The following is a 23,528-nucleotide window of genomic DNA, read 5'->3' on the forward strand; positions in this document are numbered from 1 at the left end:
GCATGGGGGCTTGGAGTGAAAATCCTGGCTGCAGTGCCTCTGGGGTATGTGTCATGGTTTCCTCAAAGGGGTGAGGTATGTGAATACTGGCACTAATGCTTGGGGTCCTTCTGTTCTCAAAAACTGGGAATGTGAATCCTGACATTAGTGCCCAATGGGGTGTACATCCTGCTGTAGTTGGAGGCTAGGGGTGTGAATCCTGGCTCTGGTGCCCTGGAGTGTGGATTCTGCTGAGCATGGGGGCTTGGAATTTGAATTTAGCTATTACTCTTTCCCCTCTCTAAACTTATTTTAAAAATTAACATCTGGATTCATCTATGTAACATCTATGTCTCTACAGCGTGCCCGCCCTCTGTCTGCCAGTGATGCTGAGGTGAAAAATGTGATGCCCTCAGGCAGGGAAAAGGTAGCCGGAAAGCAAAGTGGCTCCATGCTGGGTCTGTCTATGGAGGAGGTAAGTGCTGTTAAATACCTGATATTGTATGTACCTTGGCTTTGGGACAACATGTAGGGATGAGGGGAACACAAGTAATTTAATAATCCAATGTAATTTTGGATTAATAATTGCTGCTGCCAAGTATCCACTACCTCATGAGAGAGCTGTCTGGCCCCAGAGTGGGACAAACAAAAGTGATAAGGGAGACCTTTTAGAAAATGGTTTATTCTCTGAGTGAAACTGCTGAGTTTTACTGATAATAGTGGCTCTATCCCGGAAGGGCCCCTCCCCCTGCTATGCCAAGAGTGCACATATGCTCTAAAAAGCCGTAGGATCCTTCAGTGCCTACATGTAGGATGACATTATTGTATAATTATGTCAAATGTACACTAGTCACTCCCACAACTGCAGGGTTAATGGCAGCCTCATCCTCTGGAACCCAAGCCCTGCCCTGAGGATAATTTTCAGTCCTAGTATCTATTTCACTTGGCTCTTGTTCCTTTCTCTGATCCTAGATAAAAGTTCTGCGTCGAGTGAAGGAGGAGAATGAGCGGAGAGGGGGTTTCATCCGGATATTCCCAACGCCACTAACATGGGATCTTTATGGGTGAGGAGAAATCCACAGTGTGTTGGCTCAGTGTCTCCTTGGTGCTCTGTTTTAGGTTATAGGACATGTATGTGAATTAAAACCAGGTTAGTGGTTGGGGATCGGGGACAGCACTGTCAACTCCCTCTCTTTCCTCTGGTTACCCTAATGCATGCTGTGTGTCACCCTCAGAGCCACAGGTACACAATGGACCTCACCCCTGGGTGACACTAGGTTCTGCTTTTCCTTTTCCCTTATGTCCTGGTTTCCTTTTTTTGACCACATACTGTGTCTGCCTCCCCCAACGTTTAGGTGCTAGACAGTGACTGCCTTTCTCCTCTCCCCTTGCCTGTCTGATTACACCATATTGTTTCAGTGCCTTTCTGTTAGGGGTGTATTTTATGAATGTCTTCTTTCTGTGCAAGGCCTCCTTTGCCTTTTCATTGTGTTGGCCTGAGCTTTAATCAGTCCCCTCCACCTGCCTTTCCAGATCCTACTTAGAGCACAAGACAACAATGAATTATATGCTGGCAATACGTCTCTTCCAGGACAGGTAGGAAACAGGACAGCTGGCTCTGGCGACCTGCACTGTAGGGGGAACACCTTCTGGGAGAGGGACAGAGGGGACTGAAATAGAGCAAAGAGGAGTAGCTCTAAATAGCTACAATATTGTTGGCCACTGTGCTGTGGCCTACAAGGGCAGGAATAGCCACACACTATTTCCTCAGTACGCCAGTGAATACAAACCTACCTGTCCCTCCAAACAAAGTCTTCATAGGGTCCCTAAAGCTTGGAGAGGCCCATCTTCGGACACTTGCAGGAGGGGAAGGAGATGCACAGCATGGTGTGCAAAGGGCATGGGAAAGCAACCACGGGGCAGGGGAGGAAAGAGGAGGAGGGTGCACTGCATGAGTAATGCTCAGTGGCATTGTATAACAAGGAATACAGATGTTTGCAGGTTTAGAAGCCACTGAGGGTTGTACAGAGGTTGCAGCATTCCTTATCCCCCTTGCTTTGAATTCAGCTTCACATTACAGAATGCTCCCTCTTGTAGGGTAGGCACTGAAGCCTTTTCCAAGCACTGATGGAAGCCCTGCCTCTCCACTTTGTACTCTGAAAGACCCAGCAATGCATGCTGCTGTGTGGACCTCCACTAAAAGCTGCACCCATCATCAGTGGTCCTGTGTCTGGGCCCACCATAGTTTTCTCTCCCTGGCCTGGGCTCCACAGAAAGCCCATTTGGGAATGAGGAGTGATGGGGCATCATAATTGGAGCCCCTTATAGCAGGTATCCCAGCATCAGGAATATAATTTTAGCTTTATGTCCAAGTCTCACTTGCATTTGTGCTTTGGGGGATGTTTGTTGGCCCTTTGGCTCCAGCTGGAAGATCCTTCAATATGAGCTAAAGGAAACAAATTCCTATTAAAAGAGAGCTTCTTGGACTTCCTGTGTCAGGGCCTTTTTACCCTTCTTTAGGGTGGGGTTTTCAAGGAACTCTGCAAACTTGGGTGGCCTCGCTTTGTATACCAGGGAGTTGGAGAGCTTGGCAAATCTTCCAGTGACATAGAATGAGTTTGTGGTGCTACCCTGAAACCTGCTGCCCTGTCTTCTGCAGGGCCAGGATGAGAAGAGGCCCAGTTGCTGGAAGAGCCCGGTAAGTGGCTATTTAAATAAAGAATGTCTGCATTTGTAGGGCTTTACTATTAGTTCATACTGCTCTGGCATCAGCTCACAGAACCCAGGTCAGCAGCTAGGAGCCCCAGCACTCATCCTGCCATCAGTAGGTGGATTTCTGTGGGAAGACCTGACAGACTGAAGTTGTCCCCCTCCTCATAACCAGCTATGTAAAGTGAGCCCTGTGAACAACCCATTGCCCTGCTCTTAGAGAGCTAAGTTTTTAAGGGGACAGGGTATTGCAGCTTTTCCTTTCATGCTTGCTGCTGTGAGACTCATAGCACTTTGGAGGGTCTCTCTTGCTCATGATTGGACCCTCCCAGGTAATACAGAATGGTACAGACTGTTTCTTCTATAAGGGGTGAGATTCACAGAGCTCAAGTGTCAGTGTCCCTTTTTTTGGTGTATCCTAAGGGCGGGGGAAGCAGAGGGGAAGGCAGGAGGAAGCTATGTGGATTCTCTAGTTACACTCAGAGGTGCTTTCTGCTGGAACTCTTTGCTCTGGCTCAGTTGTCGTGTTCCTGTCTCCACACAGAGCAGTGCAATGCCTCAGGGATTTTGCTTAGATTGGGACAGGATTGCACAAGAGCTGGCGCTTTGTCCACCTGAATCATGTTAAAATTCTGAGTTCTGACTTAACCACACTTAAGAACAAGCTATCTGAATAAGAGATTGTGTCAGGTGGAATTTGGGTTCAGGATCTTCCACCTTGCTCTCTTGCATGACTTTATACTCCTAGTGCCCCTCTCAAGGCTCCCTACTGTTCTGCTTGGAGCAGCTGCCATCTGAGAAAGAGTTTCCTGAAGTGTGACTCTGCAGCCCATATGTGAGCTAGTCAATGGGGCATGGTGATGGAGACATGAATTTTGTTGGGTCTTGCCTTGAGTCTACATCCCCACCATGGCGGTTTGAGGAGATGCTATCCCACAGTCTGTGCAAGTCTCTGAAAGAGCCCTTCCCTCTAACATGATGTGGGCTTCACTGAGAGCAAGGTTAGGGTGGGCTTCATTGTTTTCCTAATGTAACAGGCAGACACTAAGATGTAGGCCATAATGGGGGAGAGAAGGTGATTGAGGCTGCTGTCTGTATTGTGCTTCCCAGAGCTGCTCTTAATGGGGGAGTGAATCTGGGGCTGGAAGCCATGGATTCTAATGCTGAACTTCATGCTGTGCTGTATGAGAGGAAGCTCCTGTCGCTGGAGGTACGGAAGCGCAGACAATGTCATGGCAAGATGAGAGGAGCACGGGCAAGACCGCCAGGTATCTATGGTTAGGATCCTAGATGGCAAGAGGGTAAAGCCAGGCTAATGAGGGGTGTATGTGATTAGGTCCCCGGGGGGCAGGGCTGCAAGAGATCTAATGCAGGTCTTAGTGGGCTCTTTTGGCCCTGGGAATGCTGCTCAGAAGGTTGAGATTCAGTGGTCAGCATTGATTTTTCACTCCATTCTAGTTCTGAATGGCCTTCTTCTGATATGCCATTCCCTCCACAGTTCAGCTGCATATACAATGGCTGTGGGGGTAAACCTTCTCTGAAGGTGTAGTCACAGCCTTTTTCTGGGGACAAGAAGTGTCTGTGAAAGCAGGGGTGTGCCTATGCTTCCTGTTACCCTCCACAAGAGGCTGAAAGTCTGGGGTGTTCCAGGCTGGATCTCCAATGTGGCACCATCTAAGCCCAGGGGGAAAGGGGCAAACTTGCTCATTGGAGCTTATGTTGGAAAGACTGAGGCCATGTCTACACTAGCACTTATATCGGCAAAACTGTTTTTGCTTAGGGATGTGAACCCCCCCCCCCCCCCCCCCCGAGTGACGTAAGTTTTTCCGGCATAAGCACTCGTGCACACCTCTGTTGGTGGGACACACTCTATCAGCAGTATATTGGTGTACATGAGAGTAAACAAAGGCAAGGAAATCCAAACTAACATAAGAACCAGAGATCAAGTAATGTATTAACCCTGACTTTGCCATGGAGTCAGGATATGATCCTGGACAAATCATTTTATCTGCTCTTACTTTACAGAGGAGGAAATGGAAAATAGTAACCTTCAGCTATCTCCTGGTGTTGGTAGGAGGGATTTATAAGCTGCTCTGAGATCCTAGGTGGAAAGCTCTAGTGAAGAAGGAAGTACAGTGGTGAAGACTTGGCTGTTAGAGAGGGTTCTTGGACTTCCAGCAGCAAAGAGTGTGGGCATAAACAAAGGGGTGATGGGTAACAGGAAAGATTTTTTTGTTGTTCATCACCATTGTTGGCTTCCTCCTCATTTTAGGGACTTCCAAGCTAAAGGAAATGCCTCTCAAATCAGACGCAGAGAGTGAGGAAGAAGAGGAGGCACATGAGGATGAAGAAATAGAGGTAACTCAGGATGAAACTGCTGCCTCTCTTACGGACATGCAGGTGAAATGCAAGCCAAAGCTGTCAGAGATGATGGAAGCTGTCTGCCGAGAAAATGTGCTGAAGAAGCCTGAACAGAAAGCTGGAGGTGGAGGGGCAGAGCTGCTTCTCCAAGAAGTGAATCAAGAGCCTCGATTTAACTTGCTGCAGATTCTGCAGGAGAATGGGAATCTAAGGTAAGAGTCTTTAGGCAGATTATTTTGGTAAGCATAGCAACTAGTATCAATGAGTACATGGAGCCCAGGGACATTCAATAAGTTAAGAACCCAACACCACTCCCACTCCCACCACCTCCTGCCTCAGGACAGGAAGGTGGGAGAGTCTATAACAAACATGTCTAGATTTTGCTCAACTGCAGGCTGTATTGGCATCTAGTTTACACAAAATGGAGACAAATGCAGGAGCCTTCACCTTATCAGTCCTAGAATATGTGACCCCAGTATTGGGACCTCGGGTCTCCACAGGCTGTACTTTTCTTAAAACACTTGGCTGTGAGCTGCACTTCAGCTACCCGAGCCTTCAAAATTCCTCTGATTTGATGCAAGGGGTCTCCTGTTGAACTGTAAACCTTTGTGTTCATTATCTCTTCTGTTTTTCATTGTACTGTATTTTTATTGTACATAAAGCCAACAAACGAAGACTGAGAATGGAGTTCCCCCTGTTCTTCCCACCTCCCATAAAAGCAAACTTCCCATTCTTGTGCTTTTGTTCTTGAAGTGAATGTTTCTAAGGGCTTGTCCTTATCGTGAGCTACTGCACAGCAAGCCAGCATGTGAATATATAGCACACCAGCTTGCTGTGCAGTAACATCCCATTGGACACTATTACAGCACAGTGAAAGTCCCAGAATGTGGCTTGACATACTAGTGAGCTGCACTCTGGGACTTTCAGTGCACTTGAACAGCGTCCACATGTGAAGTAACTGTGCGGCAAGCTGGTTTGCTGTAGATTCACTCTGTAGCTTGCTGTGCAAACAAGCCCTAACTCTGGCAATAGCCACTGAAATGCCAGATTGCAGTGTCCTGAGAGCAAGACAGAAGTGTTTTGAGGGTGATGAGGCATTGAGAGATTGGACTGTCCAGTTTTGGGAAGGGTGGGGTGGAGTGAAGTGTGTTCTGGTGCTTGGCTGGACTGTTTGCAAAAAGGGTGGGGTGGAAGGAAAGTTTGGGAACTCTCCAGCTTGTGGCCTACTAGATAGGAAGGTAATCACTCTTCTGGATAAGTGGGGGAGACAGAGTACCTGTCTGCTGGGGGGCACATTATAAGGGATGGGGGAGAGAGTATCCCCTTACTGAATAGGGGAGGGGGATGAGAGCATTATGGGGATAGGGATGACTATTCCTCTTCTGGATAAAAGGTGTTTTCATTGTTTGTAATATCTTATGCAAAATTGTCCAAGCTTATAGAAAACAAGATTTCATTGACCCCTATGTGACCTGCCTCTTCTTTCCCAATTTAGTTTCCGTGAGGCTGGGAGGCCTCAGGAAACATCAGGAGGAATTTGGGTTGCTTTATTATCTTGTTATGGCTGAGGCATGTGCTGCTGTGGTGTCTGTAGAGGGGAAAATTTGGAAACAGGTTTTCAAAGCAGACACAGCAGTACTGACCTCACCCACTCACACACAGGGCAGCCAAGTCCTGCTAAGAATGCAGGCTTCTGTCAAGAGTTGCTGGCAGATTCCTATTCAGCACCCAGCCCCATTGGGATTCCCCTGGAGCAGCAAAGGAGCTCCACACAGCGTAAAGCGTGCAGTGACTTCATGTGCAAGGATTGTGCTGGACTTGGCCCTGTCTGATTTGTCACTGATGGAAAGCTTGGCTGTGGCTGAGGAGCTGAAGTCATGAAAATCTCATCCGAAAGAAACCAGGCCTGTCCCATGCAGCCCTTCTGAGAGGCAGGCTGTTCCTCAGTCCTCCAGCTGGGCCTGGCTAGGCAGCTTCTCTGCCTCTCATCCTTCTAGCGGTATTGATGGGTGGTGACAATTACTGGGGATGAGTTATAATCCCCACTGTGCGATCCTCAGGGGAATCACCAGTAGAGGAAGCTGTGTCTGCCCCTACTTTTGAGGCCTCTGAATGCTTTTTTCTTCTTCTGGGTCTCAAGTGCAAGACAGAGATTGCAGGAGCCAAGGTAACATTCTATCTCCAGGGCCCATTCTGAAGGGCCTCCTCTGATTCTATGTCGGGATTAAGAGCAGGTCCAAGTTCTGTGTTTTGAAACTGAGATATAGGCAAGGAGCTGTCAATGAGTTGTTCTCTAATCCTAGCAGCAAGGAATCTTAGAGACTTTATCACAAAATATTTTGATCTCCTGGAAAGGATCTGCAACCCTAGAAGGGAGGGAGCCCCTAGAGGAGAGGTGCCAAGTAGTTACAGTGGCCTGGTATTCTGGGAGTTAATTCCTAGTCAGAGTTCAAAGTCTGCTCATGGCTGGGTTAGTCCCATGTGAAGGGAAAAGGGTTTGTTGTCTAGAAGCTAGGACAGGGAGCTCTGAGGAGCCACAAGGGTTGTTCTGTGTTGTGGAGTTCATTGCAGGGCAGAGACCAAGCTTGTGTTTTAGTTAAAGCAAACCCCTGAAATGACCCAGTAGGGAGGGATCAGCCTGAGCCTCCTATGAACTCATCTTCTCAAGTCCTCCCTAGCTCTGTGACAGGGCTTTAGAAATTTGAAGGACTAGTGACCAAGCAGAGGCATAACTCCAGACAGTGCATGGCATTTAAACTTCCATGGTCATCAGCTTTAGGCTGATGCAGTGGTCCGTAGTGGTGCTGCTGCTATTTTATATGATTTCCATCGTACTATAAATGTGTCACTGCACTTTGTAGATATGTGTGGGAGGGAGGCCAGGTTCCTGTGTTGAGGATCAGAGCCCCTGATGGGAGCAGGTGCTGACCTACTACATTAATGAGGGCCATATAAGTACTTAGACAGAAATAGAGAGCAGAAGGTGGAGGACCATGTCTGGCAAAGTGGGGACATACCTTGTCCTGAGTATGGGGAAGTGTTTTTAAAAAAAAAAAAAAAAAAGCCATAAAGTATGAAGTGGGTGAGAGAGGAGCAGAGAGTCCTTGGGAGTAACTGGAGGGAGGAAGCTGGGCACACTCAGAACTGGAGGAGGGTTTGAAGGCTGGGCTGCAGCTGGGTGAAGTTGAGCAAAGTCTTTGGCAGTTGTCTGTCTTAACATGTGTGTTCATTAAAATGACTATAATTGTAGAGGAGTGAGAATGAAACTGTATATCCCTCCCAACTCCTGTACCATCTGGTCACCTTGATTCACTTCCACAGCTCCCTTATGTGTTCGGCCAGCTGCATGGTGTACTTTGCTTGCTTTGCTCAGTGAAGCCTGGCCTGTAACCCTGGGGTGGATGGGGAAGAGCTCATCTTCACAAATGTTATTCCTTTGTTTTATAGAGGTTTTGTCTAGATGGAGAGAGGTCCCCTCACTCATCCAGTAAGAACTGCAGGGCCTCCTTTAGAAGCTCTGTCATTGGGACAGAGCCCTTCAGCTTAATTTGTGATAGTTAGTGCTGTGTTCAAAATTGTCATAGAGACAGCACCATGGGAGCTTCAGAGTGGGCTAGGAATATTCTGCTCGGCTCTTGTGCACGTGGTTGACCTCCTGACTGACCTGCTAAGGATGTGGAAAGGGAAGGAGGGCACCCCATCCCCAGAAGTTGTCCTTGCTCAGAGAACACTGTTCCTCTGGAGCCCCTGGCCCAATCTGATGGAATGAAGGTACATTGAGAATAAATTAGGGACAAAGAAGCCCTCTTTCTCCTTATCCCCAGATGCTTTTGCATATTAGAGGACTTGGGTGACTGAAATTAGGTTCATAAGTAGTCCAGATGGGGGCTGTTAGCTCTGTGGTGCTGTGTATATATATATATATGACCACTATCTTGGCTTCCACAGCAAAGTGCAGGCTCGCAGGGCTTTCTCTGCCTACCTGCATCGTGTTCAACTGCGTCTGATGAAGGAGGCTGGAGACCAGATCCACAATGCTGCCTGGGCTGCTAAGGAGGATGAGCAAATGGTAAGAAGCTGTATTGGGCAAGAGGAGTCTATTGGGGAACTGTCCAGAGAGAGTGGAGTCCAGTTCCCACCCTCATAAAGAACAAGGTTAGAAAGCTCCTGGTTCCTGAAATTGTGCACACATCTCCTCCACCTCTGTCCAAGAACTGGTACCAGATTCATAACATGCAGGCCAGGTAGAGATACTGACTGACTTCCGAGTAAGACCAGCACAGACAGCTCTTAGTGAACTGGGCATAGTTGACACTCCATCCAGCTCAGCCTCCTCTTCCTTGCATTCCTACCTCTGAACGTACCTGCTGTTGAATTCCTGTTTCCTGGCAGGATTTTCTCTGAGATGTCTTGCCAGTGCCTGGATTTTCCAGTTGAATCATAAAGGGACCAGCAGCTTCTCATAGAAACAGAATACTTGAATCTGCTCAAGTTGAGTGGGTGCCTGGCTTAGCCTTCTTCCCATCCACACTCTTACTCTTTGCAGGGAGCTGTACCTTATAGGATCTTACACTTTCTTCTCTGCAGAGACAGAGGGGGAAAAAAATAGTTTCTCTCTAATGCTGCTGTTGAATATCCCTGGATTTCCTCGGACAATACAAATAAGTCTCCCTATCTGAATCAGCCACTTTAAGGAGTTCAGAAAGCCCAGTATCCCCTCTCTAACACTCCTGAAAGACAGCATCAGATGATATGCTGAGCTTTTTGCAAACCCAAATGGGCTCTTTCTAAAAGCAGGCTGTGGAGAAACAGCCAGTGCAGCTTGAAGATAAAACCAAGTGTCAGAAATAATCAGTCGGCTCAGTGGAAAATGTTATCCCTGCTTTCCAAGTGGAAAATTGAAACTGGCTTTTTTAGATTCACTGTCTGCTGTGCTGTGAAAAATGTTTAAAATAACAGATCAAACCAGCCTAGTGTAATGGCAGTGAGAAGCGAGCTGTGAAATCCAATGCTCTGGCTGTGAGGCAGCTCATTTATGCACTAGCAGGGCATCTAACCAAAAACAAATCCAGAGGGGAGACAAAAAGGATTCAGAACTGAACACCCACAGCAGGCGTCTTGCCTTGGGGCCTGACTTGCAGTATTCCCTCTCCATCTGAGGTGGCATGAGGGGGTTGACATAGTGGGAGGTTGGAGTGGGTATCTGGCCAGAGGTCATACAGGGGACATGATGATGCAGGGAGCAGGAATTTGTTTCTTGACCAGAGGTTGTATCTGATCATGTGGTATGGCCAAAGAGCCCCAAGGTTCTCCTCCATTGTGGTGGAGAGGAGAGGAGTGTGTCTTGAAGGGGTTTTGTCATATTATGCCTGGACTCCTTCTACATGATACTTTTGATGATGCTCTCAAAAAGTGTTTCTCTGGATAGGGAGACTCCATTATCGAAGTTGTTTGATTTTCCACATCTCCTCCTTGGCCACACTTTCCTCAGACAGATATTCCCGAAGTACTCCCATCCCTGTCCCAGTCCAGGAAGTGATGCACAGTTCTTCTCCCCCTTATCTTGGGAAGTTGTGGGAGTAGGTTAAAAAGCATCCATCACCACGTCCATTCTGGGATGTACTCTTACCTGCTACATGTCATACCACATCCACAGAACAGCATTTCTTCTCTACCCATCATAGGCTGATCTAGCAACCTTTGTGCCCTCCACCCCACACCTTGCACCTGCCCATTTAGACTCTCTTGTTTAATGCTGTCTCCCTTGGCGGCAGGAGCTGGTGGTACGGTTTCTGAAACGAGCAGCCAGCAATCTTCAGCAGTCTTTGAGGATGCTACTCCCCAGTCGACATCTGGCCCTGAATGATCGTAGGCGCATCCTGGCTCACCAGCTGCGTGAATTCATAGTCTGTTATAACAAGGTGAGTGGCTTCATCTCAAATTCCTCTTCCGATGGCAGCTGAGTCCACTAGGATCCAGATGAGTGCATGATCCAGATCAGTGCCAGAGCTTTCTTGTTTCTATTACACATCCCACTCCGCATGGAAGTAACCCAACAATCCAGTGCCAAACCCCCCCTCCCCTCCATCCTTTACAGCAGCAGCCCCTTGATTTTCTAATTCATTGAACGTTTAAGGACAACCAGTTCCTTAGTGGTCACCCAGACATAGACAGACATGTCTACCAGATTATTTAGGACTTCTAAGACTCATGAACCCTTGGAAATGTTTATGGCTTAAAAGAAGATTTTTCTATGTAAACTCTGCATACATTTATCATGAGGCAGAGCTGTTCATGACTGGGTTTCTCACATTTTCCTCTAAAGTGTCTGTCATTGGCCACTATCAAAGAAGAGACACCAGTCTCTGCAGATTATTGGTCTGATCTAATATTCAAGTTGCTATACCTCACTGTGGTTGCATGTTCAATCATGGTAATTGTCTATGGAAATTATCAGATTACACTGTTACTGCAATTGTATGTGTAGCACAGTAACTAGGTGCTCAACTGCACATGAAACTTTCTGAAATAACTCCATATAAATCTAGGCTACAGACGTACTGTATTGACCTGTGACAAACTCAAGATGACAAAACTAATTACATTTCTAATAAAATAAATTCCTGTCTGTAGACATCAAGAAAGAGATACCCAGTAAAGAAACATGTAACTGACTCAGCTTTTTCTGTAGGATACCTCAGTCTCTAGTGCATTATTGTGGTGCCCCTGCAGAGAACAGCTTTGAGATACAAATATATTAAATATTTTGGCATCAGCTTAATATACTGAAAAGAGAAAAATTGTGTAATAGTCTGCATAATCTCTGGCAGGAAAGGGTTAAAAATCCCTCTGACGTGCTTCACCTCTGCAGAGGCAACCAACCCCATTCTCAGCACTGTGCTTTCTTGCTGATTTATGTTTTGTTTCCTTTTGGGGGGTCTATGTTCTCCACCCACTTAACTGAGAGAAGTTAAAATAGTAATCCTGTCTGAGGGGTTGCTGTGCATGGTGCCTAGGCAGCACACACAGCTCTCACTGGTTAGGGGAGGACATCCACTCACAGTAGTTTATCTGAACTGACATCTGGCAACTTGACCTGTCAGAGCAAAGGAGGGAGTGAACCAAATCAGCTCCTGGGTATGTCCTGTTTGCCTAGTGCTACCTGACTTACTGTGTTAGGAGTAATCGCAAAACACCCAAGCGCCTTTGTTGGTGGTCAAAGAACATGGCTACTTTGGATATAATTTCCACTCAAAGATTCTGTTCAAACACCAGGATTTTCTGCTAACTCTCAAGTAAATTTACAAAATAAAACTGTAAAACTGGTAATAAATCCTTTTAGAATCATATTTTCTTATTTTAGAACAAGAGAGAACAGATCACTTGGTTTCAGAATATAAACAATTTCTTCAAGTAGTGTCCCTGTGGGTGCTCCACTTTAGTTGCATGTGTGCCCTGCGCCTTTGATCAGAGATTTCTGGTAGCAGTGTCCGTTCAGCCCATGCTTGTGCCCTACACATCCTCATGCCCTGTACCAAGGCTATATAGGGCTGCATGGGCGAACTGATATCAGTTCCTTTTGAACTGCCTTTGGCCAAAGACTGAGTCTAGCAGTGTGCCTCATTGCTGTGTGCCTGTTCCCGCTTGTATTTGTGCTTTATCTTTTATAGTTAGGTCTCAGTAGTAATAGATTTAGTACCTTATAGTTGGAACACTTTCACCCTTTTTCCCCTTTCTTAAAAATAATACATTTCCCCTCCCAACCCCCCACTGACGGGCTTCAACAAATTTTCTTGTACAGGGATGCTGGGCTCTAAAAGGTGCTTCTCTTGTTGAGAAGCAATCTGTGTTAGTGGTGGACATTCCTAATGCATTTGTTGGTTGGGAGATTCTCATATTCTCAGCAAGTGTAAGATTTGGTCTTCTTTTAAAGGAAGACCCAGAGTATCGGAAATAAAGTATAGGCTCTTAATGGTGAAGCAAGCCTTGAGACCAGATGCTGATGTGGTGGTAGAAAATGCTGCATATAGGGACTCTCCACTTCTGTCAGTGCCCCATAGTCAAGATCACAGTCACCAAAAGGAAGACAGCATTGAAAACCCAGTCTCCATCAATATCCATGAGTGAGGTACCAATAACTGCACTGCCAGTACTGAGAGCTTCTCACTCAAAGTATAAGGAAAAGGATTAAAAGGAGCAGAATAGAGAGTTCTTCATCAAAGGAGCTCTGGTCACTGGAGACCTCAGACCCCGAGAGGCGTGCTAGTGATACTCCAAGTACTTCAGGAACCATGAAGCTCGCTAATACTTCAACTAAGACCCATACCACAGTGGTAAAGGGGTCGGTACCGACTGCTATTACTACCAAGAGATTGGCTTCAATGGAATCCTAGACCCCCTAGATACCAACATCATCATTGGTGTCTGCAATATCATTAGTGCCAGTACCAAGTTCTGTTGTGCTCCTGGAACTGCAGGAATTTCAGTACCCACAAGAGTTTTTGGTACCTAGTTAGCAGGGATCCTAGAAATCCATTTGCCATGGAAAAATGCAGAATTTGTGTTTTTACAGAGAATCTTTAGTTTTTACATTTTGTGAAAAAATAAAAACACATAACTAAATTTTACTGAAAGTACCATATCACTTATTCAGTTAAATGCAACCTCCCCCTCTTGTGGTTGATTTTTGAATGCGCTTTAAATTTACAGTGGAGCACCATTTATCTGATCTAATTGGGACTGAGGCCAGATTGCCAATTCTCCTGATTATTCAAATTTTTGATTATTCAAAGAGCTTTTTATCTCTTATTTTAAGATGAAAAGGAGTACTTGTGGCACCTTAGAGACTAACCAATTTATTTGAGCATGAGCTTTCGTGAGCTACAGCTCACTTCATCAGATGTTTACCGTGGAAACTGCAGCAGACTTTATATACACACAGAGAATATGAAACAATACCTCCTCCCACCCCACTGTCCTGCTGGTAATAGCTTATCTAAAGTGATCAACAGGTGGGCCATTTCCAGCACAAATCCAGGTTTTCTCACCCTCCACCCCCCCCCACAAATTTACTCTCCTGCTGGTGCTAGCCCAGCCAAAGTGACAACTCTTTACATAATCAAGTCGGGCTATTTCCTGCATAGATCAAGGTTTTCTCACATCCCCCCCACCCCCATACACACACAAACTCACTCTCCTGCTGGTAATAGCTCATCTAAACTGACCACTCTTCAGGTTTAAATCCAAGTTAAACCAGAACATCTGGCGGGGGGGGGGGTAGGAAAAAACAAGAGGAAACAGGCTACCTTGCATAATGACTTAGCCACTCCCAGTCTCTATTTAAGCCTAAATTAATAGTATCCAATTTGCAAATGAATTCCAATTCAGCAGTTTCTCACTGGAGTCTGGATTTGAAGTTTTTTTGTTTTAAGATAGCGACCTTCATGTCTGTGATTGCGTGACCAGAGAGATTGAAGTGTTCTCCGACTGGTTTATGACTGTTATAATTCTTGACATCTGATTTGTGTCCATTTATTCTTTTACGTAGAGACTGTCCAGTTTGACCAATGTACATGGCAGAGGGGCATTGCTGGCACATGATGGCATATATCACATTGGTGGATGTGCAGGTGAACGAGCCTCTGATAGTGTGGCTGATGTTATTAGGCCCTGTGATGGTGTCCCCTGAATAGATATGTGGGCACAATTGGCAACGGGCTTTGTTGCAAGGATAAGTTCCTGGGTTAGTGGTTCTGTTGTGTGGTATGTGGTTGTTGGTGAGTATTTGCTTCAGGTTGCGGGGCTGTCTGTAGGCAAGGACTGGCCTGTCTCCCAAGACTTGTGAGAGTGTTGGGTCATCCTTTAGGATAGGTTGTAGATCCTTAATAATGCGTTGGAGGGGTTTTAGTTGGGGGCTGAAGGTGACCGCTAGTGGCGTTCTGTTATTTTCTTTGTTAGGCCTGTCCTGTAGTAGGTAACTTCTGGGAACTCTTCTGGCTCTATCAATCTGTTTCTTTACTTCTGCAGGTGGGTATTGTAGTTGTAAGAAAGCTTGACAGAGATCTTGTAGGGGTTTGTCTCTGTCTGAGGGGTTGGAGCAAATGTGGTTGTATCGCAGAGCTTGGCTGTAGACGATGGATCGTGTGGTGTGGTCAGGGTGAAAGCTGGAGGCATGCAGGTAGGAATAGCGGTCAGTAGGTTTCCGGTATAGGGTGGTGTTTATGTGGCCATTGTTAATTAGCACTGTAGTGTCCAGGAAGTGGATCTCTTGTGTGGACTGGACCAGGCTGAGGTTGGTGGTGGGATGGAAATTGTTGAAATCATGGTGGAATTCCTCAAGGGCTTCTTTTCCATGGGTCCAGATGATGAAGATGTCATCAATATAGCGCAAGTAGAGTAGGGGCTTTAGGGGACGAGAGCTGAGGAAGCGTTGTTCTAAATCAGCCATAAAAATGTTGGCATACTGTGGGGCCATGCGGGTACCCATAGCAGTGCCGCTGATCTGAAGGTATACATTGTCCCCAAATGTGAAATAGTTATGGGTAAGGACAAAGTCACAAAGTTCAGGCACCAGGTTAGCCGTGACATTATCGGGGATAGTGTTCTTGACGGCTTGTAGTCCATCTTTGTGTGGAATGTTGGTGTAGAGGGCTTCTACATCCATAGTAGCCAGGATGGTGTTATCAGGAAGATCACCGATGGATTGAAGTTTCCTCAGGAAGTCAGTGGTGTCTCGAAGGTAGCTGGGAGTGCTGGTAGCGTAGGGCCTGAGGAGGGAGTCTACATAGCCAGACAATCCTGCTGTCAGGGTGCCAATGCCTGAGATGATGGGGCGCCCAGGATTTCCAGGTTTATGGATCTTGGGTAGTAGATAGAATATCCCAGGTCGGGGTTCCAGGCGTGTGTCTGTGCGGATTTGATCTTGTGCTTTTTCAGGAAGTTTCTTGAGCAAATGCTGTAGTTGCTTTTGGTAACTCTCAGTGGGATCATAGGGTAATGGCTTGTAGAAACTCGTGTTGGAGAGCTGCCGAGCAGCCTCTTGTTCATATTCCGACCTATTCATGATGACAACAGCACCTCCTTTGTCAGCCTTTTTGATTATGATGTCAGAGTTGTTTCTGAGGCTGTGGATGGCATTGCGTTCCGCATGGCTGAGGTTATGGGGCAAGTGATGCTGCTTTTCCACAATTTCAGCCCGTGCACGTCGGCGGAAGCACTCTATGTAGAAGTCCAGTCTGCTGTTTCGACCTTCAGGAGGAGTCCATCTAGAATCCCTCTTTCTGTAGTGTTGGCAGGGAGACCTCTGTGGATTAGTATGTTGTTCACAGGTATTTTGGAAATATTCCTTGAGACGGAGACGTCGAAAATAGGATTCTAGGTCACCACAGAACTGTATCATGTTCGTGGGGGTGGAGGGGCAGAAGGAGAGGCCCCGAGATAGAACAGCTGCTTCTGCTGGGCTGAGAGTATAGTTGGATAGGTTAACAATATTGCTAGGTGGGGTGAGGGAACCATTGCTGTGGCCCCTTGTAGCATGTAGTAGTTTAGAAAGTTTAGTGTCCTTTTTCTTTTGTAGAGAAGCAAAGTGTGCGTTGTAAATGGCTTGTCTAGTTTTAGTAAAATCCAGCCACGAGGAAGTTTGTGTGGAAGGTTGGTTCTTTATGAGAGTATCCATTTTTGAGAGCTCATTCTTAATCTTTCCCTGTTTGCTGTAGAGGATCTTGATCAGGTGATTCCGCAGTTTCTTTGAGAGCGTGAGGCACAAGCTGTCAGCATAGTCTGTGTGGTATGTAGATTGTAATGGATTTTTGACCTTCAGTCCTTTTGGTACGATGTCCATCTGTTTGCATTTGGAAAGGAAGATGATGTCTGTCTGTATCTGTACAAGTTTCTTCATGCAGTTGATAGATTTCCACTCCATACGGCTAAATGCAGTGCCTTGCATAATGACAGGTTTCAGAGGAACAGCCGTGTTAGTCTGTATTCGCAAAAAGAAAAGGAGTACTTGTGGCACCTTAGAGACTAACCAATTTATTTGAGCATGAGCTTTCGTGAGCTACAGCTCACTTCATCAGATGTTTACCATGGAAACTGCAGCAGACTTTATATACACACAGAGAATATGAAACAATACCTCCTCCCACACCACACGATCCATCGTCTACAGCCAAGCTCTGCGATACAACCGCATTTGCTCCAACCCCTCAGACAGAGACAAACCCCTACAAGATCTCTGTCAAGCTTTCTTACAACTACAATACCCACCTGCAGAAGTAAAGAAACAGATTGATAGAGCCAGAAGAGTTCCCAGAAGTTACCTACTACAGGACAGGCCTAACAAAGAAAATAACAGAACGCCACTAGCGGTCACCTTCAGCCCCCAACTAAAACCCCTCCAACGCATTATTAAGGATCTACAACCTATCCTAAAGGATGACCCAACACTCTCACAAGTCTTGGGAGACAGGCCAGTCCTTGCCTACAGACAGCCCCGCAACCTGAAGCAAATACTCACCAACAACCACATACCACACAACAGAACCACTAACCCAGGAACTTATCCTTGCAACAAAGCCCGTTGCCAATTGTGCCCACATATCTATTCAGGGGACACCATCACAGGGCCTAATAACATCAGCCACACTATCAGAGGCTCGTTCACCTGCACATCCACCAATGTGATATATGCCATCATGTGCCAGCAATGCCCCTCTGCCATGTACATTGGTCAAACTGGACAGTCTCTACGTAAAAGAATAAATGGACACAAATCAGATGTCAAGAATTATAACAGTCATAAACCAGTCGGAGAACACTTCAATCTCTCTGGTCACGCAATCACAGACATGAAGGTCGCTATCTTAAAACAAAAAAACTTCAAATCCAGACTCCAGTGAGAAACTGCTGAATTGGAATTCATTTGCAAATTGGATACTATTAATTTAGGCTTAAATAGAGACTGGGAGTGGCTAAGTCATTATGCAAGGTAGCCTGTTTCCTCTTGTTTTTTCCTACCCCCCCCCCCGCCAGATGTTCTGGTTTAACTTGGATTTAAACCTGAAGAGTGGTCAGTTTAGATGAGCTATTACCAGCAGGAGAGTGAGTTTGTGTGTGTATGGGGGTGGGGGGGATGTGAGAAAACCTTGATCTATGCAGGAAATAGCGTGACTTGATTATGTAAAGAGTTGTCACTTTGGCTGGGCTAGCACCAGCAGGAGAGTAAATTTGTGTGTCGGGGGGGTGGAGGGTGAGAAAACCTGGATTTGTGCTGGAAATGGCCCACCTGTTGATCACTTTAGATAAGCTATTACCAGCAGGACAGTGGGGTGGGAGGAGGTATTGTTTCATATTCTCTGTGTGTATATAAAGTCTGCTGCAGTTTCCACGGTAAACATCTGATGAAGTGAGCTGTAGCTCACGAAAGCTCATGCTCAAATAAATTGGTTAGTCTCTAAGGTGCCACAAGTACTCCTTTTCTTTTTGCGAATACAGACTAACACGGCTGTTCCTCTGAAACCTATTTTAAGATGGTGGCTCAAGTGGTTAGCCTGGGCAGCTGGTGGTTCGGTTAATATGGAGAGCTGGATAATGGAGGTTCAGATAAATGGGGTTCTACTGTATATTGTGGCTAGGGAAACTAAAGTTCAGCATTTCATTTTAATCATGGAAACACGTGGATTTTCATGTTTTTTGTTTTGTTTTGTTGGATAATTTTGGTTTTTTTATCACTGAAAACTAGAGTCCCTGCTAATGAGCCTGAGTCTCTGCTCTTTGCAACCTCTGGACATTTTTCAGTTCTGGGGTCAGCTGGGTCACCAGCTGCTCATGTTTCCATGAGACCTACCTCTTTTCCATCTTCCACTATCCCTGAGGAGGAGTTGCTACCTCTGATACAATATTTGGATGAGCATTTTGACTCAGACTCTGAACTTTCAGTTCAAGGTTCTCCAATTTATTCCAGATGTTATTCCCCAGATGCAACAAAGGCAGGGCACCAGACCCCTGCCTACCAGTGTTCGGGATGACCAGTGTTGGATACCTCCCTCCATGCCTTATGGTCTCCCTTATTAGCCTTGCTGGGATTCATGGACAATGTACTGCCAGCAGTGTCAAGGGACCGTAGCTCAGTCTCTCAGGGCACACAGAAGATCTTGTTCACCGGTACTGTCCATCCTTCCTCCCCATTCTGAGCCCGAGGAGACCTTTGAGGAGCAAGAGGCAAAGGTGAACAAAGAGGTTGCACCCATTACAAACATCTCATCATTGTCACCTGATAAGCCATTTCAATACCATAATAAGGGAGGGTCAGCTCTTAGCAATATCTTCACTGCAACCTTTGCTCAATGCTGCGGACACTGCAGGTAGGTCTGTTTCCACTGCAGTAGTAATGAGGTGAGCATCCTGGTTTCATTTGTCTGGGTTTCTGTAGGAGGTACAGTCAACCAGGGAGGATTAACCTTCGATGACCAGACGTTTTGCACGTATCCTGAAGGACTTTAGAACCACACTTAGGTATTTGAGGATATACACATCTGCAAATGTCATAAATATAAAGGGAAGGGTAAACCCCTTTGAAATCCCTCCTGGCCAGGGGAAAGCTCCTCTCACCTGTAAAGGGTTAAGAAGCTAAAGGTAACCTCGCTGGCACCTGACCAAAATGACCAATGAGGAGACAAGATACTTTCAAAAGCTGGGAGGAGGGAGAGGAACAAAGGGTCTGTGTCTGTGTGTAGTCGTCTTGGCCAGGGACAGAACAGGAATGGAGGCTTAGAACTTTTAGTAAGTAATCTAGCTAGGTATGTGTTAGATTATGATTTCTTTAAATGGCTGAGAAAAGAATTGTGCTGAATAGAATAACTATTTCTGTCTGTATATCTTTTGTGTAACTTAAGGTTTTGCCTAGAGGGGTTCTCTGTTTTTGAATCTAATTACCCTGTAAGATATCTACCATCCTGATTTTACAGGGGGGATTTCTTTATTTCTATTTACTGCTATTTTTTATTAAAAGTCTTCTTGTAAAAAACTGAATGCTTTTTCATTGTTCTCAGATCCAAGGGTTTGGGTCTGTGGTCACCTATGCAAATTGGTGAGGCTTTTTATCCAACATTTCCCAGGAGAGGGGGGGGTGCAAGTGTTGGGAGGATTGTTCATTGTTCTTAAGATCCAAGGGTCTGGGTCTGTAGTCACCTAGGCAAATTGGTGAGGCTTTTTACCAAACCTTGTCCAGGAAGTGGGGTGCAAGGTTTTGGGAAGTATTTTGGGGGGAAAGACGCGTCCAAACAGCTCTTCCCCAGTAACCAGTATTAGTTTGGTGGTGGTAGCGGCCATTCCAAGGATAACGGGTGTAATATTTTGTACCTTGGGGAAGTTTTGACCTAAGCTGGTAAAGATAAGCTTAGGAGGTTTTTCATGCAGGTCCCCACATCTGTACCCTAGAGTTCAGAGTGGGGGAGGAACCTTGACATGGTGGCACAGTGGTGGGATTAACCTGAAATCATTTTGAGATCCAGTTGAGATTTTTTGAACTAGAAATACAGATTTTAAAAAGGAATTTTTAGGAAGTCCAGAAAGCAGCTTTGAAACTGAAAGCAGCTTGGTTTCTCTCTGCTTTGTGGCCAAGCAGAGACAAAAGGGGATTATCTTGTGAATTGCAGGTTTTCTTTGCCTGGAGGCAGGGTACTTAACTCCTGCAGGGAAATTCAGTCTTCCAACCCAGAGGTTTTTTTTTTCTTTTCTTCCTAAAAGTAAATAGGGGGTGTGTGTTCTACCCATTTGCTTTTTCTTTGGGCTGGGTAAGCAGGTTTCCAAGCAGTTGGAGGTTTTTTGCTTTAATTTGGGCCCAGAGCAGAGACAAGGGAATTGTCTTTTTCTGTAGGCTGACAATCACTATCAGAGAATAGGTATTCTATTCCAGCACAGCAAAATTTTACAGCCACGTTTTGTTTGTTTATTTCTAAACCTCGGGTGTAAAGTTAGTTAAAAACAGAGAGGTTAGAATGACCAAATCCTCAGCTCGACTACAGCTGGAATTAGCCAAATTTCAGGCTGAGGAAAGACAAAGGGAACATGAAAGACAGATAGAACTCATGCAGCTGAAGAAGGAACAAGAAAGGGAGGCAGAACAACACCAAGAGGCTGCCCACAAGAGGGAAATGGAGGCAAGGAAGCATGTGGAGGAGGAGAAGGAAAAAGAGAGGAAGCATGTGGAGGAGGAGAAGGAAAAAGAGAGGAAGCATGTGGAGGAGGAGAGGGAAAAAGAGAGGAAGCATGTGGAGGAGATGGAGAGGATAAAGGCCCAGCAGAATATACCAACAAACCCTAGCAATCCTTCTCCAGGTACCACTTCCCATCCCAGAAAGTTCCCCACCTACAAGGCAGGTGATGATACTGAGGCCTTCTTAGAAAACTTCGAAAGGGCCTGCCTTGGGTACAACCTCTCTACTGACCAATACATGGTAGAGCTGAGGCCGCAGCTCAGTGGACCCTTAGCTGAGGTGGCAGCTGAAATGCCTAAAGAACACATGAACAAGTATGAACTGTTTAAATCCAAGACGAGAGTCAGAATGGGGATAACACCCGAGCAGTCTCGTCGGAGGTTCAGAGCCCTAAGGTGGAAACCAGACGTGTCATTTACCCTACATGCCTACCACATTGTGAAACATTGGGATGCCTGGATATCAGGAGCAAGTGGTGAATCTCCAGTAAATTTGCCCTTCCTAATGCAAATGGAACAATTCTTAGAGGGTGTTCCTGAGGAAATAGAAAGATACATCCTAGATGGGAAACCCAAAACTGTAATTGAGGCAGGAGAGATTGGAGCCAGATGGGTGGAGGTGGCAGAGAAGAAGAAAACTGGTCGCAGTTGGAGCGGAGACCAGAAGGGACCACCCCAGACCACACCTTATTACCGGGGGCTGCCCAAAGCCCCACCTACCTCCCAAAGAACCCTCCAGACCCCTTATCGTCCCACCACCCCGTTCTCCAGCAACCCTCCTCGCCCCAGTGACCCGTCAGCTGGACGATGTTTTAAATGTAACGAGCTGGGGCATGTAAAGGCCAACTGCCCCAAGAACCCCAACAGATTACAGTTCATTGCACCGGAATCACACCAGAGGTCCACAGGCCCAGATACCTCCCAGATACCCTTGGAGCGGAGGGAAACTGTGAGTGTGGGTGGGAAGAAGGTCACCGCGTGGAGGGACACCGGAGCACAAGTGTCAGCTATCCATGCTTCCTTAGTGGACCCCAATTTAATCAACCCAGAGATCCAAGTGACGATTCAACCCTTCAAGTCCAACTCTTTCAATTTGCCTACAGCCAAGTTACCTGTCCAGTACAAGGGCTGGTCAGGAATGTGGACTTTTGCAGTCTATGATGATTATCCCATCCCCATGCTGTTGGGGGAGGACTTGGTCAATCATGTGAAGCAGGCCAAGAGGGTGGGAATGGTCACCCGCAGCCAGGCTAAACAAGCCGTGAGGCCTAGCTCTGTTCCGGAAACTTCTATCAGGACCCAGTCAGAGGTGATGGACCCGGACCCCAGGCCAATGTCTGCAAAAGCAGTAGTGGATCCAGTCCCAGAGACCCAGACGGAACCAGTCCTAGAACCGGAACCAGCCGAACAACCAACACCAGACCCCGTGTCAGCACTGAATCCAGTACTTGCAACCTCAACACCAGAAGGCCCCACCGAACCTGAACTGGCAGCAGCCGATAACCCTACACAAGAGGCTCAGCCGGAGCCTGAATCCCAACATAGTGCACCAGCGGAGAGCGGTTCACAGTCAACAGAAACAGCTCCATCCCCTATATCGCTTCCAGAGGGACCAAGCCTAGGTCCACAATCCCATGAGGAACTGATGTCCCCAGCATCAAGGGAACAGTTCCAGACCGAACAGGAAGCAGATGAAAGCCTCCAGAGAGCTTGGACGGCGGCACGGAGCAACCCACCGCCTCTCAGCTCTTCTAATCGATCCAGGTTTGTTGTAGAAAGAGGACCCAAACCCTTGGATCTGAGAACAATGAAAAAGCATTCAGTTTTTTACAAGAAGACTTTTAATAAAAAATAGCAGTAAATAGAAATAAAGAAATCCCCCCTGTAAAATCAGGATGGTAGATATCTTACAGGGTAATTAGATTCAAAAACAGAGAACCCCTCTAGGCAAAACCTTAAGTTACACAAAAGATATACAGACAGAAATAGTTATTCTATTCAGCACAATTCTTTTCTCAGCCATTTAAAGAAATCATAATCTAACACATACCTAGCTAGATTACTTACTAAAAGTTCTAAGCCTCCATTCCTGTTCTGTCCCTGGCCAAGACGACTACACACAGACACAGACCCTTTGTTCCTCTCCCTCCTCCCAGCTTTTGAAAGTATCTTGTCTCCTCATTGGTCATTTTGGTCAGGTGCCAGCGAGGTTACCTTTAGCTTCTTAACCCTTTACAGGTGAGAGGAGCTTTCCCCTGGCCAGGAG

At 46.3% G+C, this 23,528-nt stretch overlaps 1 protein-coding gene across 10 annotated transcripts in view; it reads left to right on the top strand.

The window, feature by feature from the left end:
* The window catches only part of TTLL5 (tubulin tyrosine ligase like 5), a 216,119-nt gene that overhangs the window by 64,129 nt on the left and 128,462 nt on the right, over nt 1–23,528 (top strand). For all 10 annotated transcript variants that reach the window (XR_012669002.1, XM_048855536.2, XM_048855538.2 and 7 more), the window contains 8 exons: nt 341–454; nt 952–1,043; nt 1,513–1,575; nt 2,639–2,677; nt 3,799–3,956; nt 4,961–5,261; nt 8,998–9,118; nt 10,824–10,970. Coding sequence is in view for 9 of the 10 variants with exons in the window: in XM_048855536.2 (XP_048711493.1) it covers nt 341–454; nt 952–1,043; nt 1,513–1,575; nt 2,639–2,677; nt 3,799–3,956; nt 4,961–5,261; nt 8,998–9,118; nt 10,824–10,970 (1,035 nt within the window). In the remaining variant the exon portion in view is untranslated. The remainder of the gene's footprint in view (nt 1–340; nt 455–951; nt 1,044–1,512; nt 1,576–2,638; nt 2,678–3,798; nt 3,957–4,960; nt 5,262–8,997; nt 9,119–10,823; nt 10,971–23,528) is intronic.

The sequence above is a fragment of the Caretta caretta genome, chromosome 6 (assembly GCF_965140235.1).
Source record: "Caretta caretta isolate rCarCar2 chromosome 6, rCarCar1.hap1, whole genome shotgun sequence".
NCBI lineage: Eukaryota > Metazoa > Chordata > Testudines > Cheloniidae > Caretta > Caretta caretta.